Source organism: Neohortaea acidophila (assembly GCF_010093505.1).
Source record: "Neohortaea acidophila strain CBS 113389 unplaced genomic scaffold BDY17scaffold_3, whole genome shotgun sequence".
NCBI lineage: Eukaryota > Fungi > Ascomycota > Dothideomycetes > Mycosphaerellales > Teratosphaeriaceae > Neohortaea > Neohortaea acidophila.
In genome coordinates, this window is record NW_022985512.1 from 379,489 (window position 1) to 393,474 (window position 13,986).

Below are 13,986 nucleotides of genomic sequence, written 5' to 3' on the forward strand. Positions count from 1 at the left end.
GTGCCTATTTGGCCACGCGATCGACATGCATTGCAAAAGGCTGCGGAATAGCAAAAGAGAGGGCGCCGATTACCACGGAGCGGATTTGCGAGTGAACAAGCACACAGTAAGACCACGCTGGCTCGAAAAAGTCTACAGGCGCAGCTGCCTTGCTTACCTTTGGTGCAATCGCCACTACTGCTTACCGTTCAAAGGCAAGCGACTGATCACCATGTCTCGAATGAAGTCGGCCGCCGGTCCCTTGTATGCTCCGAACACATGACGCAATAAGAGAACCCGCCTATAAATTCCACGGTGCGTGGCCATCTCCAGACATCACAATCATCTTTCTTCCGCAGCAAGTATCGACTCTTTGCAGCATCAAAATGCGGTTACTACTCGCATTCGCAGGCTGCGCGCTGGCCGCAAGGCTTGCTCACACGCCGAAGGCAAATTCTTCAGCCGCAACAATCCCCAGTCATGCCTACGTCCAGGTCGAGACAGACCCCAAGGGAGCCATCTGGCCGTGGAGAGTGTTCAAAAGCTCGCCCTACACTCCTCCCAACATGACCATCACCGTCAACCAAGGCGAGCTTGCAGACGGCTTCATCTTCATGACACCGGCGAACATCAATCTCTCCGCGCCGGCGGCAGAAATGGACGGCGGGTTCATCATGACCTCCGACAACGAGGCCGTGTTCGCGCTCAACACCTCCGGCATCACGGACTTCCGTGTCCAACACTACAAGGGCCAACCGTACCTCACCTATTGGAGCGGGTACAATACCGAGGGCGCGAACGTCGGCCACGGCTACGGACAAGTGAATTTCGTGGACTCTTCGTACAGCAACTTCAGCGTGAATCCCGATCTCGGTTTGAACAAGCTTGTGACTACGCCCGTCGCCAACTGGTCGATTGACATTCATGAGCATCTGGTCACTCCCTGGAATACGCTGCTAGTATCTGCATACAACAATACTCCTTGGGACCTCTCCCCATATGGCGGACCGGTTGATGGGTGGATCGCCGATTCCCTAGCCGTCGAACTGGACATCGAGACCTGGGAAGTCCTTTTCAAGTGGGTCGCGAGTGAGCATGTGCCGCTGAGCGAATCGCAACTGCATATCAACGCTTCCGCCGGAATTGGCACGATTGCCTCCCCCTGGGACTGGTTCCATATCAACGCCGGCGAAATGGTAGGTAGCGACTACCTGATCAACTCCCGCCACTGTTGGTCAACCTATTACGTATCGGGGACAAATGGTAGCGTTCAATGGCGCATCCAAGGCGTGACGGGCGGAGACTTCGGCCCCCTGCCAGCAGACAGCACCTTCTCATGGCAGCACTACGCCCGCGCGCACAACGTCACACCAACAGGCATGGACCTCAGCGTCTTCGACAACCACAACACAATAGCCGTCAACGGCACGCCCTCCAACGGCCTCGTCTTCCACCTCGAACTCCCCCCCAGCACATCCTACACTCCTCAACTCCTACGCAAAATCGAAACGCCGTCCGAACCCATCTACGCCGATAGTCAAGGCGACTACATCGTCGAGCTCAGCAACGGCAACCAACTCCTCGGCTACGGCCAGATCGCCATCACGCGCGAATACGGCCCAGCGACGGACGGCAGCGACTTGCGGTGGCAGGCGCAATTCGGCGGCCTGAATACCGTGCAGAGCTATCGGGCTTTCAAGCACGTTTGGCATGCCACTCCCGCCGCGTGGGACCCGAGTTTGGTCGTGGAGAGCGGGTATGCGTATGTGAGTTGGAACGGGGCGACGGAGGTTGAGGCGTGGAATGTGTATGTTGCGAATTCGACGAGTGCGAATGGTACGCTTGTGGGCCAGGCGGCGAAGGAGGGCTTTGAGACGGTGTTTGAGGTGCCGGCTGGGGCGGCGACGTTGCAGGTTGCTGCGGTCCAAAAGGGCGATGAGGTGCGGAGGTCGAATACCGTGCACATTGGGTCAGTCTGGTAGAGACATGATCACGAGCATCTGAATGGTAAAGTGGATTCAATCCTATGCAATAACTCGTCCTCCCTTCTAAAGCTCATGAGGTGGGCATCGTTGTCGCAACTCTTCTCTGCCCGAACCTCGCTCGTATCATCATTCGTCTTGCAAGGGATTCGCAGTGAAGTACCATTGTCGCCTGCAGACTTTTCCTGAGGTCAGGCCATAGATCGGGCATTCTTACTCACTCTAAAACACGGCAGGTACCGGCGGCCCCCAGACGGACAAGGCTTGCGGACCTGCTTGCGCTTTGCCCACGGGCGTATCACAGTTGACAACATCGCCATCGGCGTAATGCTCCTGGTATCTTTGTCAGTATCGTGAGGGACAATTGTAAACAATCCAACACTTACAACCATGAAGCCGCTCGTGTCAAACCAGTAATCAAACACTTGGCTCCCTAGGACGTGCTGGATGGAGGATGAATGTCAGTGGAAGAGTTTCAGCTGCACAAGCTGTACATCAGCACTTACCCTTCCCACGCCCCAGCACAGCTCGTAACCCTTCGACTCCAGATGCTGGTGGCCCAATTGCTGTACATCAAAATCGTGCACCTCAAAAGCCGCATGCGCGACATCCGGCTCCCCATCCGGCTTCACCGCCTTAAAGAAGAAGCAGTGATGATCGGTGTACTCGGTTCCCCGATCGATGTGAAAGAAGCAAGTGACCGGCACGCCGTCTCGGTAGACGACATCACTGGGCGCGAGCGTCAATGTCTTCGTGTACCAGTCGTACATGGTCTGATAGGCGCCGGTGGGATAGGTGACGCCATAATGGCCCCAGCGAAAGACGGGCGCCGGGCCTGGAGCGAAGCGCTGGAATCTGCCTTTGCGCGGCTTCTCGTCTTCAAAGTTGACGGTGAGTTTCTCCAGATGCGGTGCAGTGGTTGCCGGCTGCGTGGTCCAATCGTGGATGAGGTGTACTTGGTGGCCGGCGGGATCGGTTAACGTGATTGCCCGGCCGCCTCCTGGACCATCCAATTGCCGAATCTGCCCATCTCCGTGTGGAGACGTTCGAGCCTTGTCTAGGTCTGCGAACGAGGCTACGACATAGGCTGCGCCGCCAAAGTAGCTCCGCCCGGTCTGCGATTGATGGCAGACGTAGACGTATGGCTCCGAGCCGTAGCCGCGGAAATAGATTGTCTCTCCTGGCAGCTCACTAGCGATTGTCAGGCCAAAGTCCAGCATGAATGTCCGGGCTTTGTCGAGATCACGGTGGTAGTACACCACAAAGGCGGTTCGGAGCAACTGGATCCTATCGTCGGACATCGTTGCTTTGAATTGTGGTCACCGCGTCCACCGGCTTGCTTCCTTCGCACGGTACATGTATCTTCCCGCAGCGAGCGGAGTGATGCAGTCAAGCTCAGTAAGCAGATCACGGCGATGTTTCCGTTGTTGAGCAAGCTGGTTACACGTCAGTCCAGATCGCAGTGGCTGATCTTCATGGTGGTGCGTTTCCTCGCGGCCGGGTAATGTGGCATTGCCGAGCATGCGGCTGTTCAACCCTCCCACCAGCGAACGATGTTCCTAATGCCACGCACATTCTCCACACGGCTGTCAAGTCACGGCAGGTCTCTATCCGTGATGTAGAGACTGAAGAGATAGCAGGCCTACAATGGGCCTCCGTGAAGAACGTCGTCGAGGTGTTGCAATTTCTCACCGACTCCAACCAGCATGGAAAACCCGAAGATAGACGACACCGTCCCGGTGCTCATCATCGGAGCTGGTCCAGCGGGCGCTACACTCGCTCTTCACCTCGCACGGCTCAATATCAAGAGCCTAATGATCTCGAGGCACTCCGGCACGGCGAATACCCCCCGAGCACACATCTTCAATCAACGCGCGATGGAGGTTCTCAGGGACGCAGGACTCGAACCACGGCTAGAGGAAGTGGCGAGCCCCGCGCACCACATGCAACACACGTCCTGGTCTAATACGCTCAACGGCGACGAGTACGGACGAATGTGGTCGTGGGGCAGCAAGCCGTCGGAGAAGCATCGTTACGAGATGGCGAGTCCATGTGTCATGTCGGACCTGCCGCAGAGCCTTCTCGAGCCGATTCTCGTCGACGAGGGAATCAAACATGGAGTTACCGTCAGATTCAGCACCGAGTTCGAGCGACTCGAGGATCACGGCGACTACGTCCTGACGCTCTTGCGGGATCGGAAAACAGAACGACGATACTGGGTGCGGTCACAATATCTCGTCGGCGCAGACGGCGCGAGAAGTAGTGTACTCAATGCTTTGGAGATCCCTGTGGATGGAAAGCAGCTCAACAACGCTTTCAATGTTCACATCAAAGCCGACCTCACCAAGTACATGGTCAATCGCCCTGGCAGTCTCAATTGGATCCTCAACACGGATGCCCCGGAGTGGTCTGCTGCTGGGAATTTCCGCATGGTCCGGCCGTGGAACGAATGGGTGGTGTCGATGCATCCGGCGAGCGACCAAACATTCGAACCAACCATGAAGCAAATCGATAGTAGGTTGAGGCAGATGATTGGCGACGACAGTGTGAATATCGAGATCCTGTCGAGCTTCCGCTGGACAATCAACGACCAAGTCGCCCGCTCGTGGCAGAAGGGGAGAGTCTTGTGTATAGGCGATGCAGTGCATCGACACCCTCCTATCAACGGCCTGGGTAGCAATACTTGCATTTCGGATGCTTTCAACCTTGCCTGGAAGCTGGCATACGTCTTGAAGGGTCTTGCGGGGTCGGAGCTCCTCCAAACACTGACAACCGAGCGGAAGCCGGTTGGCGATGCTGTGGTACGCCGAGCGAATGATGGCATGCTAGCCCACCGTAGGTTGTGGGCGCTGCTGGGCTTGACGCCGCACGACCGGGATCAAGCCGTTAACCTGCTCAAAGCAACGACTCACGAGGGAAGAGAGATGAGGGCCCGGCTGCGGAAAGCCCTTGAAGCCACGGATGCTGAGCTGCAGGCGCTCGGGATCCAGATGAACCAAATCTACTCAAACTCCGCCGCCGTATACGCCGAACAAGACGACAGGGCTCCCGATCTCAATGGTTTTGACTTGCTCAAAGAAGTCGCCATTTCGACGTATCCTGGCTATCACTTACCTCACTTTTGGGTGGCTGCCAACGGACAATCTCCACGCACGTCTGTGCTAGACTTGTGCGGACACGGGCACTTCACCGTCCTCACAGGCGTGGGGGGCGAATGTTGGAAACACGCTGCCAGCGAACTGAGTCAGGAAGTCGCAGATCTCGACATGAAAGCCGTGTCCATTGGGTATGACTGCGACTACATGGATTGCTACCACGACTGGGGTAGGCTCAGCGGGGTCGAGGAGGATGGTGTGGTTCTCGTAAGGCCAGATCACTTCGTTGCTTGGCGATTTCCCACATCGTCTGCCGACGCGACCAGTCTGCTCCGTAGTGCTATGCTTAGAGTACTCTGCCGTGCGGAGAAGTGATGGTCATGTTCGCGTAGTGATAGGCTGGTACATTGAAAGATAGAGATCGATGCCACTCGCGGGGTAGAGAACCCCGCGCGGAGATGAATGCAATACCACATTACCCATACTGGCATCGAGACTGTCAGTCACGCGGTCGATCAACGGAACGAAGCCATGTAGAGGACATATGTAAAATGATCACCTCACGGCCGGTAGATTTCGACCTCGCACTCTCCCCACAGCCCTGTTCGTGACCGTTGCTCCTACCCCAATCATGGCCAAGACCGCATTCATCACCGGCGGGAATGGAATCACCGGGTCCGCGATATTGGAGTATCTGGTACAGAATACAACAGATCGGGAATGGAAGAAGTTCGTCGTGACGTCCAGGTCGCCTTTCAAGACCACCGTATCGGATCCGCGCATCGAGTTCATCGCCCTTGACTTCACCAAGGACGCCACGGAGCTCTCTTCCGCCATGCGAGGCGTGTGTGCGGATGTGACGCACGCATACTTCTCCTCCTATGTCCACAAGGACGACTTCGCGGAGCTGAACAAGGCGAATGAAGCGCTCTTCCAAAACTTCATCGACGCCCTTCTCCCCGTCGCTCCCAAGCTGGAGAACTGCACGCTGCAGACGGGCGGCAAGTATTACAACGTCCATCTGCATCCAGTCCCCTCGCCGGCTCGTGAGGAGGATCCGAGACTGGGCCGCCATGAGGACAACTTCTACTTTCCGCAAGAGAACATCCTCGCGGAGCGCCAGCGCGGACAAGCATGGGGCTGGAACGTGATACGGCCTGAAGCGATCATCGGATATACGTCGAAACCCAATGGCATGAACTCCGCCCTGACGTACGCATTGTACTTTCTCATCTGTAAGGAGCTGGGGCATGATGCACCCATGCCGACGAACCAGCGGTACTGGAGTGGAACGGACGATTGTAGCGATGCTGAATTGATCGCCGAGTTTACTATCTGGGCATCGACGAATCCCAAATGCGCCAACCAAGCGTTCAACATCGTCAACGGGGATCATTTGACCTGGCGGTATCTCTGGCCACGATTGGCTGAAAGGCTCGGTGCCAAAGCCTCGGTGAACCACGAATTCAAGAAGCCGGTTCCTGACGAAGGCGTGCCTCAACAAGAGTTCTCGCTCGCCGAATGGTCCAAAGATAAGCGCCCCGTGTGGGACAAGATGTGCGAGGCCGCAGGTGTGCCAGAAGCGAAGGCAACCTTTGACGCGGGTACTTGGGCGTACCAGGACTGGGTCTTTCAGCGATCATGGAGCGCAACGCTGAGCATGAGTAAAGCACGCAAGTTCGGGTGGCAAGGGTACAAGGATTCGTATGACTCCATCACCGACGCTTTTGCAAAGTTCAAAGAACTCAAACAGATTCCGTAACGTGTTGGGCAGTTGCAAATATGAGGTGTAGCTGTATCAAGTTCTGCCTGAGTGGCTCACGATTGACCGCTGGTTCCTTCGTGTTGATCCGAGTTTAATGTCTCCAAGTGTTGTGAGAAACATGTCTTTGACCGTATCGAATCGCGCCGTCTTTCGTGGTGGCGGCTTCAATATTCTGTCTTCCGGAAGTCTCCTGGTCCAGTCCTGCCGATGCACAAGCCTGAAAAAAAAGCTCTTCGTAGTCGTGCAACGCTACGCTACAAACTCAGGGGACTCTCGCAGTCAAACCACTCGCCACGTTCGAGCACACGGGGAACGGACGACGTGCAAGTTTGCGAGCAGCGGCTCCGAACGAAGCGCCTCCAAGCGGACTCAAAGCGTCGAACATGGCTGCACATTCCGATAACCATTGCCGGACGTCGAGATGATCTGCCAGGTTTTCGTGAGAAGGATCGCCGTTGCGACCTGCGTGCATCGTCCAAATGACGACAGCGGCATGATGGAGGCCACAAAACGCCAGGAAATTGAAACGTGAGCGCTGATGGATCTCACGGCGATGCTCGTCTCGAACGATCGACCAAATACTCCAAGCGTGCGAGCGCGCAAGTGAAGCCTGCTTACTGACCACCCACCTCTGAACTTTGGTCAAGATGGTGTGGTCCGCCGGGCGCTCCTCCATACAAGCGTAAGAGATGTGGTGGAGGTCCTGGAGAGATGTGAATAGTTGTAGGTGGCTGATGTGGTAGAGGAGCATGCCGCTCATTCGAGAGTCTCGTCGCGCGTCTGGACGAGCACGCCGCATGTCTCGATGCCATCGATGCAAAGCATCTACTAGCCTAGCATACCCAGATTGGAGATTGCTCATCCGTCGCGGCGTGACAGCCAGTGCATCTGGCCCATTGTCGCTGTATGAAGAAGTCATTAAGGAGCGAGAGTTGGAGATCGTATTCGAAGGGGGTGAATATTCGCCTGCAGTCTTAGGGTGGGCTACGGCGTCCCGCGTAGCAGAAGCAGAACACTCGTCGAATTCGCCGCTTGATGCCATGTGTTCCTTCATCTGGTGTAGAACATCGGTGTCTTGTGAGAATGACCATACAAGTCCTTGAAGCCCGAACAGGCATAACTCATAGCCAGCGGCCGTAAGCTGGGGTAGATCTTCGTCCCTTTCCAACGCAATATGCACCAAATCTGCGAAGTTCAGGGGGTGTTGCTCATCTTCGAACTGCTGTGCAACCAGCAATTGCTCCACTGTGAGGCATTTATCGTTGTGCCAGAGGCTGTCTGATCGAGGAAGAGTGATTCTGAATTCTTCGTAAGTCAGGTATGGCCGCGTGTTCAATAGTGTACTGGTGAAAACATCGGCCCTGAGAATGCCGAAAGCGAGCCTACGTTGCTGTTCCGCCGAGCTCCACGAAGATCTCTCCGCCGCAGCGGCCGGGGCGTGTGGCCTGCTTGTGGCAGCAGGATGCTTGGTCCGAGCAAACAGATTCATACGCCGTGCCTGTGCTACCAAGATAGCACCAAGGTGCTGCGCGTAGGAGAAAGCTTGCTTTTGGCCGAAGTAAAGGGCGGCTACTTGCGTCAATAATCTTGCGTGGCTGAGCCAGACGAGGTCGTCTTGGCCACTTTCCAGATCAAAGAGGGCAGCGCATAGTAGGCGACGTAGCCTCTCGTGCATGAGCGTGCCGTATCTCCGATCTTCCAAGCTACCGTACATGGCCCCGATCGAAGTTAGTGTCAAGTAACAGACAGGATGTAGATTGTCTGCATTAAACCCGTCCTGAGAGAACAATGGCCATAAAGGATTGAACTGTGCCATGTGGATGCTGACGAAGCCATTGAGCAGATGATGCGTAGCTGGTCGTGTCGGGTCGGTCGAAGCGGTGTAATCCGACCGTAGCTTCTCGAGGCGATGGGCTGCAGTGGTCCATGCATTACACCGATCCTCCGGGGAGGTCGAGACCGAAGAGACCGATGCAGCGTATGCCACAAGATCTTCCACAATGGAAGTCAAGGTGTCTTTTGGCCTCTGAGGAATATCCGCTTCCTCTACGGTAAAGGGCAGAACAGAACTGTGGTTGTAAACAGGGCCGCTGTCCGCGGGCGGGCCAGTTGACATTCGAATCGGAGCTACGTTGTTCAAGATTTGGTCAAACAAGGGTTCATCTTGGAGGTAGAGGTTCTCGTGAAGCCACGGCCAGGCAGTGGTCTCAAAACCGGCAATCTCACCGCTTGGCAGAGGGAGATAGCTCGACCCAGGCATCGTCGATTCAAGGGCGCAGTTTTCAACGTGCTGATGGTTAGGAGGTTCAGCAAAGTCCAGATTAGCAGCGGCGAAGACGTTGTTGGGTGATGCCTCGCTTGACCAGGGAGTGTCATCCGCACCGGCGTCCCCGGGTGGAGAAGTGTCTGCACCAAGTCTTTGATCTTGAGGAACAGCTTGGCTCACCCTGCCGCGGGCGGAGGCACTGCGACATTGCCTACCATGGATGGAGCAATCATGGCAGGGCACATTGCCATCACACTTGATGCGTGCGGCTCGACACGCCTCGCAGGCCGTATGGCATCGCTTCCTCGCGGTCTCGCCGACGGCATGGCTGGTGCGCAAGTGTCGTCGGAGCACGTCACGTCGGGCAAAGGCTACCTGACAGATGTTGCAGGTGTGAGGAAGGCGGCCATGGGTGTGGTTGTGCGCGTGACGCGTGAGCGACGTGCGTGTCTTGAACGCTTTGTGGCATTGCTCGCAGGTGAACATGACGTTCACGGAGGCGAATAGAGTTCATCCACTCATCTCCATATTGAGTCTATGCAGAACGGTCGTTGACTGACCGAAGCACGAGGTGTGTCAAGGTGTGAAGGGCCCGCCAAGGATGGAGATGCGGAGATGAGTTGCGGCTGTGCATTTCCACACCTGCGCAACCACTACAACGTACGGCACATTCGACGTCTACACCATGAACGAGCATCCTGCATCTTACAACATACACCAGAAGCACTACAATTGTGTGAAGACCACGTAGAGCTCCGAGTTCTGCGATGGGCATACTCCTACCAGATCAACTAAAGTCTATCGAATTCCGCAACGTACCAATGCCACCAATCCGGACTTCAACTACATCGTCATGCTTGAGGAAAGACGGCGGCTTCATGAAGAGACCGACACCGCCAGGGGTGCCCGTCATGATCAGTGAGCCGCGTTGCAGAGTCTGACCCTGGCTACAGAACGCAACCAGCTTCCGCACCCCAAAACACAGATCGGCGGTGCTGCCTTGCTGTCTCGTTTCGCCATTGACGACCGTTGTAAGCTCCTGCTGCCCAGCGTCTCCTAGGATCTCCGTAGATACCAAACACGGCCCGAGCGGTGCGTATTTGTCGAAGGACTTGCTGAAAGACCATTGCGGGACTGCGCCAGCCTTGCCCGGCTCCCTCTGCCAGTCGCGCGCCGAAACATCGTTACCGCAGGTGTACGCGGCAATGCAGCCCAGCGCGTCTGCTTCGCTGACGTCCTTGCAGTCTCTTCCGATCAACACCACCAGCTCGCCTTCGTAATCGCACTGGGATTGCGCTACCTTGGGGATCGGGATCGCTTCGCCATGGTTCGCAACGGCCGGGGCCGGTTTAGTGAAGACCGTGGGACATTCGGGAAGCGGACGACCAGTCTCTCGGATGTGCGTCTTATAGTTCAAGCCGATGCAGCGAATGATCGGAACCTCTTCGGGGCGCAGCGGCCCAAGTAGCCGCTGGACTCGATCCTCGCGGTCAGTTGGCCGAGCACTGAGGGCATCAATGCCTTCGCAGACCTGTACGGTCAAAGAACCTGCTTTGGCAAGCGCCGCGATGTCGTCGTCGGGTGATGATACGACGGGTCGACCGTATCGTTCCTGACCATCGTCTTGCGACACATACCTGACAAGGCGGTCCCAAGCAATCTTTCTTGATGCCATCTAGTTGCTTTGAGATGAGGAGTGAGCAAGGCTGCTTTCTGGGCGTACAAACAATGAGGTAGACAACAAGCTCATGTAGGGTATGATTCGAAGAATTCGTGAGAGCAACTCGGGACGGTCTCGCCATCCAGTGCGCGTCGATAGCGATTGAACAAGCAGTAACCAGTCTCGACATGATCGCACGGCTCTGATCAATTGCCGGAATGTGCCCCCCAATGCGATGCCACATTATCCGGGTGGCGCGGGGGACCGACAACCACGCGTTCCTCGTCTTCCAAGCAATACCACAAAACCCGACTGACGGCCTGGACCAACCACGCGGAAGACGTCCGGATCGATGAGGCCGCGGGTCCGCACCTCATCGTGAGCTGAGCAAGTGATGCTGTTTAAGTTATAGCGACAGCTATGTTGGCTTGCCCAATGCCTCACACGCTCGCGACCCCCAACGAACCATGGAATCGCTAAAGACATTCATTCACCAGTCGATGCGTTCGCCATTGCAACTGGCTATCACCGTAGTGCTGCTCTACTGCATAAATGCCGTCCGTAGCATTATTGTTCTGCCGCAAAGGCAACGATCGCTGACCGCTTCCAGGTCGGATATGCCTTCTTCTTCTCGCCGGTTCGACATGTGCCAGGTCCCTGGTGGGCGCGGCTGTCGAAGCTCCCATTGCTCCGGGCGACATTGCAACGTCGACGTTCGCAGTATGCGTCGGACTTGCTGGCCAAGTACGGCACAGTGGTTGTCATTGCCCCGGATCAAATCCATACGACCGACGAGGAGGCCATGAAGATCATTTACAACCGCCACTCGCGCAAGACGAGTTTCTACAGCAACATGGGAAGTTGGAAAGGCGTGACGTCCACGCTTGGCTTCATCGACTATCCAAGCGCTGCACCTACGCGGAACAACCTGATTCAGTGCTTCCAGAACAAGAACCTCGCCACTCTCGTTGAAAACATGTCTTCTCACATTGGCGAATTCTGTGATGTGTTGAGGGCGAAGGCCGGCCAGGATATCGATGGCGTTGTGCTGTTTCGATTGCTTGCGTTAGACATCGTCACAGACGTCCTGTGGGGCGAGAGGAAGACGCTGCTCTCCGAGATGTCGGACCAGACGCCTGTATTCCTACGCCGCTTCCATGCCTTCAGCTCTTACAACGCGATGAAAAGCTTCATCCCTGGTTTCGACACATTCGTCAGAATCGTGGGCTCTGCAAGGTGGCGACAGCTTCGACAAGACTGCAGCGACATGGACGTTACAGCGAAAGAGGCGCTGGAGCGGTGGGAGAGCGAGCCGAAGCATCGCGACCGGGATGTACTCAGTATGCTACGATCGATGGATGCGGCCGAGGATGAGCGCAAGCGGGTGCCAAGCGAACATATTCCGGCTTATATGGTGGAGATGCTGGCCGCCGGGAGTTCCACCACCTCACATACCGCAGCGTTCACGTGCTGGGCGCTGACAAAGAACCCTGAGGCTGGCAAAAAGCTTGAACAGGAACTGAAGGACGCCTTCCCGGGGGAAATTGAGGAGCCACGGCTCATGGACCTGCCATATCTCGATGCGGTCATTCGCGAGACGATGCGTTTGATGCCCATGATCCCAGGACCGTTGGAGCGGTACCTTGGGGAGAGCGTGGAGATTGACGGGATTAAGGTAAACTTGATTGCCCAGCCAGGTTGTACTGTAAATGCTGACAGCGTGATGTACAGATCCCTGCCGGTGTTGTGGCTTCAACTGCAGCCCGGGACCAGGGCCAGATGGCAAGCGTCTTTCCACAGCCCGAGAAGTGGATGCCGGAACGGTGGCTTGATGCTTCCGATCGAATGCATCTGAACTGGACACCCTTTGGCTTCGGTAGTCGGTCTTGCCCCGGCTCTAACCTCGCCATGACAGAGCTCAAATACATGATCGGCATCATCTTCCGGCAATTTCGCGTTGTTGAGCCAGGTGAGGCCGGACACAAACAGGAAAGGCTTGACCTTGCAGATGTGTTCGTAGCTGGTGAGAGGAGCGGGCATTGCTGGCTGAGGTTTGAGCTTTTGTAGCCTCGTAGCCTTCGTATGCCAGTTAAGGGCCAGAAAGCCGCTGCATTTCTCCTCTCTGGAAATGTCGGGCAGGGTGTGGAATACAAGACATCACTCCAGAAGCGAAGCTGGCAGTTCAAACTGCTTGTGGATATGTCCCTTCATCGTATCGCCTTCTTCCGGCCGTTGCGGAAGACCAGAAGGATTCTTCATTTCTGGCGGATTCGTCTCAATCTCAATCGTAACCTATCGGGTTGAATGTCAGCGCTACCCTCACAGCATGAGACCGATGGAAGAGCACTGGTTGATAAGGACGAACCGCTTCATCCAAACAGCGGTAGTCTACACCTACCGGCCCATCGTTCACCAGTCCGACATCCATCATGGCTTGGAAAACGCCGTCTTTGACCCGGTCCTCGTGGTAGAGAGAGCGGACCTTGCCGATGAAAATGTCGTACAACTCCTTTCCTTTAGCAGCCGGTGCAGCTTTGTGGAAGTCGGGTTTGTTGCCTTTCTTCATCGTCGCTAGCAGGGTGAATTGAGAGACTGGATGCAGCATCATAGTGAGTTTGCGAACGGGCGTTGTATGCTGAACGACAGCAGTACGCACCACAAAGCACCTCGCCATCAATCTCCTGCACGTTCTTCTTCCATTTGCCGCCGTTCTCATCATCCCAAAACTTTGCCTTCAACACTTTGCTGGCCATCGACTCCACTTCCTTGGGTGTGTCATCCTTGCCAACAGCAGCGAAAATAAGCAGGCCTTTGGAGATGGTGGAAATGAGTTGGCCGTCGACCGTTACCGAGGCGGATTTGACACGTTGTATGACAGCTGAAGAGAGTTAGCAGATAGTCGGCGGATGCGGGTAGAAGACATACTCTTCATATTCTGGTCTATTTTAGGGATGCATTGAGGCGTGCAATACGATGCCGACCATGCGAACAAGGCGTATTGCCCTTGTATGGATTAGCTTGGCAACGATTGTACAAACAACCAATGACTAGGCACACCTGTAGATAGACTTCCAAGAGATACGGTACAGTACGAATGAGGCCGGCGCGGGTCACGGGGACAGTGGAGGAAGCGAGCGGGAGAGTCAAGTGAGGTTCTTATCGACGCCGACGCTCGTCATTGGTCGCCCGGACTGCAGCTCTTGGCGTTTCCCGCAAGCGCCTCGCCTGCAGGGTCCGCG

The 13,986-nt window shown here is 55.8% G+C and overlaps 8 protein-coding genes across 8 annotated transcripts; 4 read left to right on the plus strand and 4 right to left on the minus strand.

The window, feature by feature from the left end:
- Window positions 1-365: 365 nt before the first annotated feature.
- Window positions 366-1,961, plus strand: BDY17DRAFT_308477 (ASST-domain-containing protein; the record flags this gene model as incomplete). The annotated part of the gene is made up of 1 exon (XM_033735215.1): window positions 366-1,961. One exon carries the CDS (start codon window positions 366-368, stop codon window positions 1,959-1,961), a length of 1,596 nt encoding a protein of 531 aa, XP_033591585.1.
- A 111-nt stretch (window positions 1,962-2,072) lies between these two features.
- BDY17DRAFT_95238 (Glyoxalase/Bleomycin resistance protein/Dihydroxybiphenyl dioxygenase) lies at window positions 2,073-3,492 on the minus strand. Its single transcript, XM_033738869.1, has 3 exons — window positions 2,468-3,492; window positions 2,348-2,404; window positions 2,073-2,294 (listed from the first exon to the last, which is right to left on the minus strand). Exons 1-3 carry the CDS (start codon window positions 3,260-3,262, stop codon window positions 2,184-2,186), a joined length of 963 nt encoding a protein of 320 aa, XP_033591586.1. The 5' UTR covers window positions 3,263-3,492; the 3' UTR covers window positions 2,073-2,183.
- BDY17DRAFT_95237 (putative FAD dependent oxidoreductase) lies at window positions 3,491-5,559 on the plus strand. The gene has a single exon (XM_033738868.1). The coding sequence runs from the start codon at window positions 3,668-3,670 to the stop codon at window positions 5,429-5,431; it is 1,764 nt and encodes a 587-aa protein (XP_033591587.1). The 5' UTR covers window positions 3,491-3,667; the 3' UTR covers window positions 5,432-5,559.
- Window positions 5,560-5,687: 128 nt separating this feature from the next.
- On the plus strand, window positions 5,688-6,818 carry BDY17DRAFT_308480 (uncharacterized protein; the record flags this gene model as incomplete). The annotated part of the gene is made up of 1 exon (XM_033735216.1): window positions 5,688-6,818. One exon carries the CDS (start codon window positions 5,688-5,690, stop codon window positions 6,816-6,818), a length of 1,131 nt encoding a protein of 376 aa, XP_033591588.1.
- Window positions 6,819-6,950: 132 nt separating this feature from the next.
- Window positions 6,951-9,659, minus strand: BDY17DRAFT_95235 (uncharacterized protein). The gene has a single exon (XM_033738867.1). The coding sequence runs from the start codon at window positions 9,571-9,573 to the stop codon at window positions 7,084-7,086; it is 2,490 nt and encodes an 829-aa protein (XP_033591589.1). The 5' UTR covers window positions 9,574-9,659; the 3' UTR covers window positions 6,951-7,083.
- Window positions 9,660-9,874: 215 nt separating this feature from the next.
- On the minus strand, window positions 9,875-10,762 carry BDY17DRAFT_247386 (uncharacterized protein; the record flags this gene model as incomplete). The annotated part of the gene is made up of 1 exon (XM_033730817.1): window positions 9,875-10,762. The coding sequence occupies one exon, from the start codon at window positions 10,760-10,762 to the stop codon at window positions 9,875-9,877; it is 888 nt and encodes a 295-aa protein (XP_033591590.1).
- A 452-nt stretch (window positions 10,763-11,214) lies between these two features.
- BDY17DRAFT_321901 (cytochrome P450) lies at window positions 11,215-12,814 on the plus strand (the record flags this gene model as incomplete). Its single annotated transcript, XM_033736716.1, has 3 exons — window positions 11,215-11,304; window positions 11,358-12,422; window positions 12,479-12,814. The coding sequence occupies 3 exons, from the start codon at window positions 11,215-11,217 to the stop codon at window positions 12,812-12,814; spliced, it is 1,491 nt and encodes a 496-aa protein (XP_033591591.1).
- Window positions 12,754-13,874, minus strand: BDY17DRAFT_95284 (putative aminoacyl-tRNA hydrolase). The gene is made up of 5 exons (XM_033738870.1): window positions 13,805-13,874; window positions 13,673-13,750; window positions 13,404-13,625; window positions 13,146-13,339; window positions 12,754-13,039 (listed from the first exon to the last, which is right to left on the minus strand). The coding sequence occupies exons 2-5, from the start codon at window positions 13,677-13,679 to the stop codon at window positions 12,905-12,907; spliced, it is 558 nt and encodes a 185-aa protein (XP_033591592.1). The 5' UTR covers window positions 13,680-13,750; window positions 13,805-13,874; the 3' UTR covers window positions 12,754-12,904.
- Window positions 13,875-13,986: the final 112 nt, after the last annotated feature.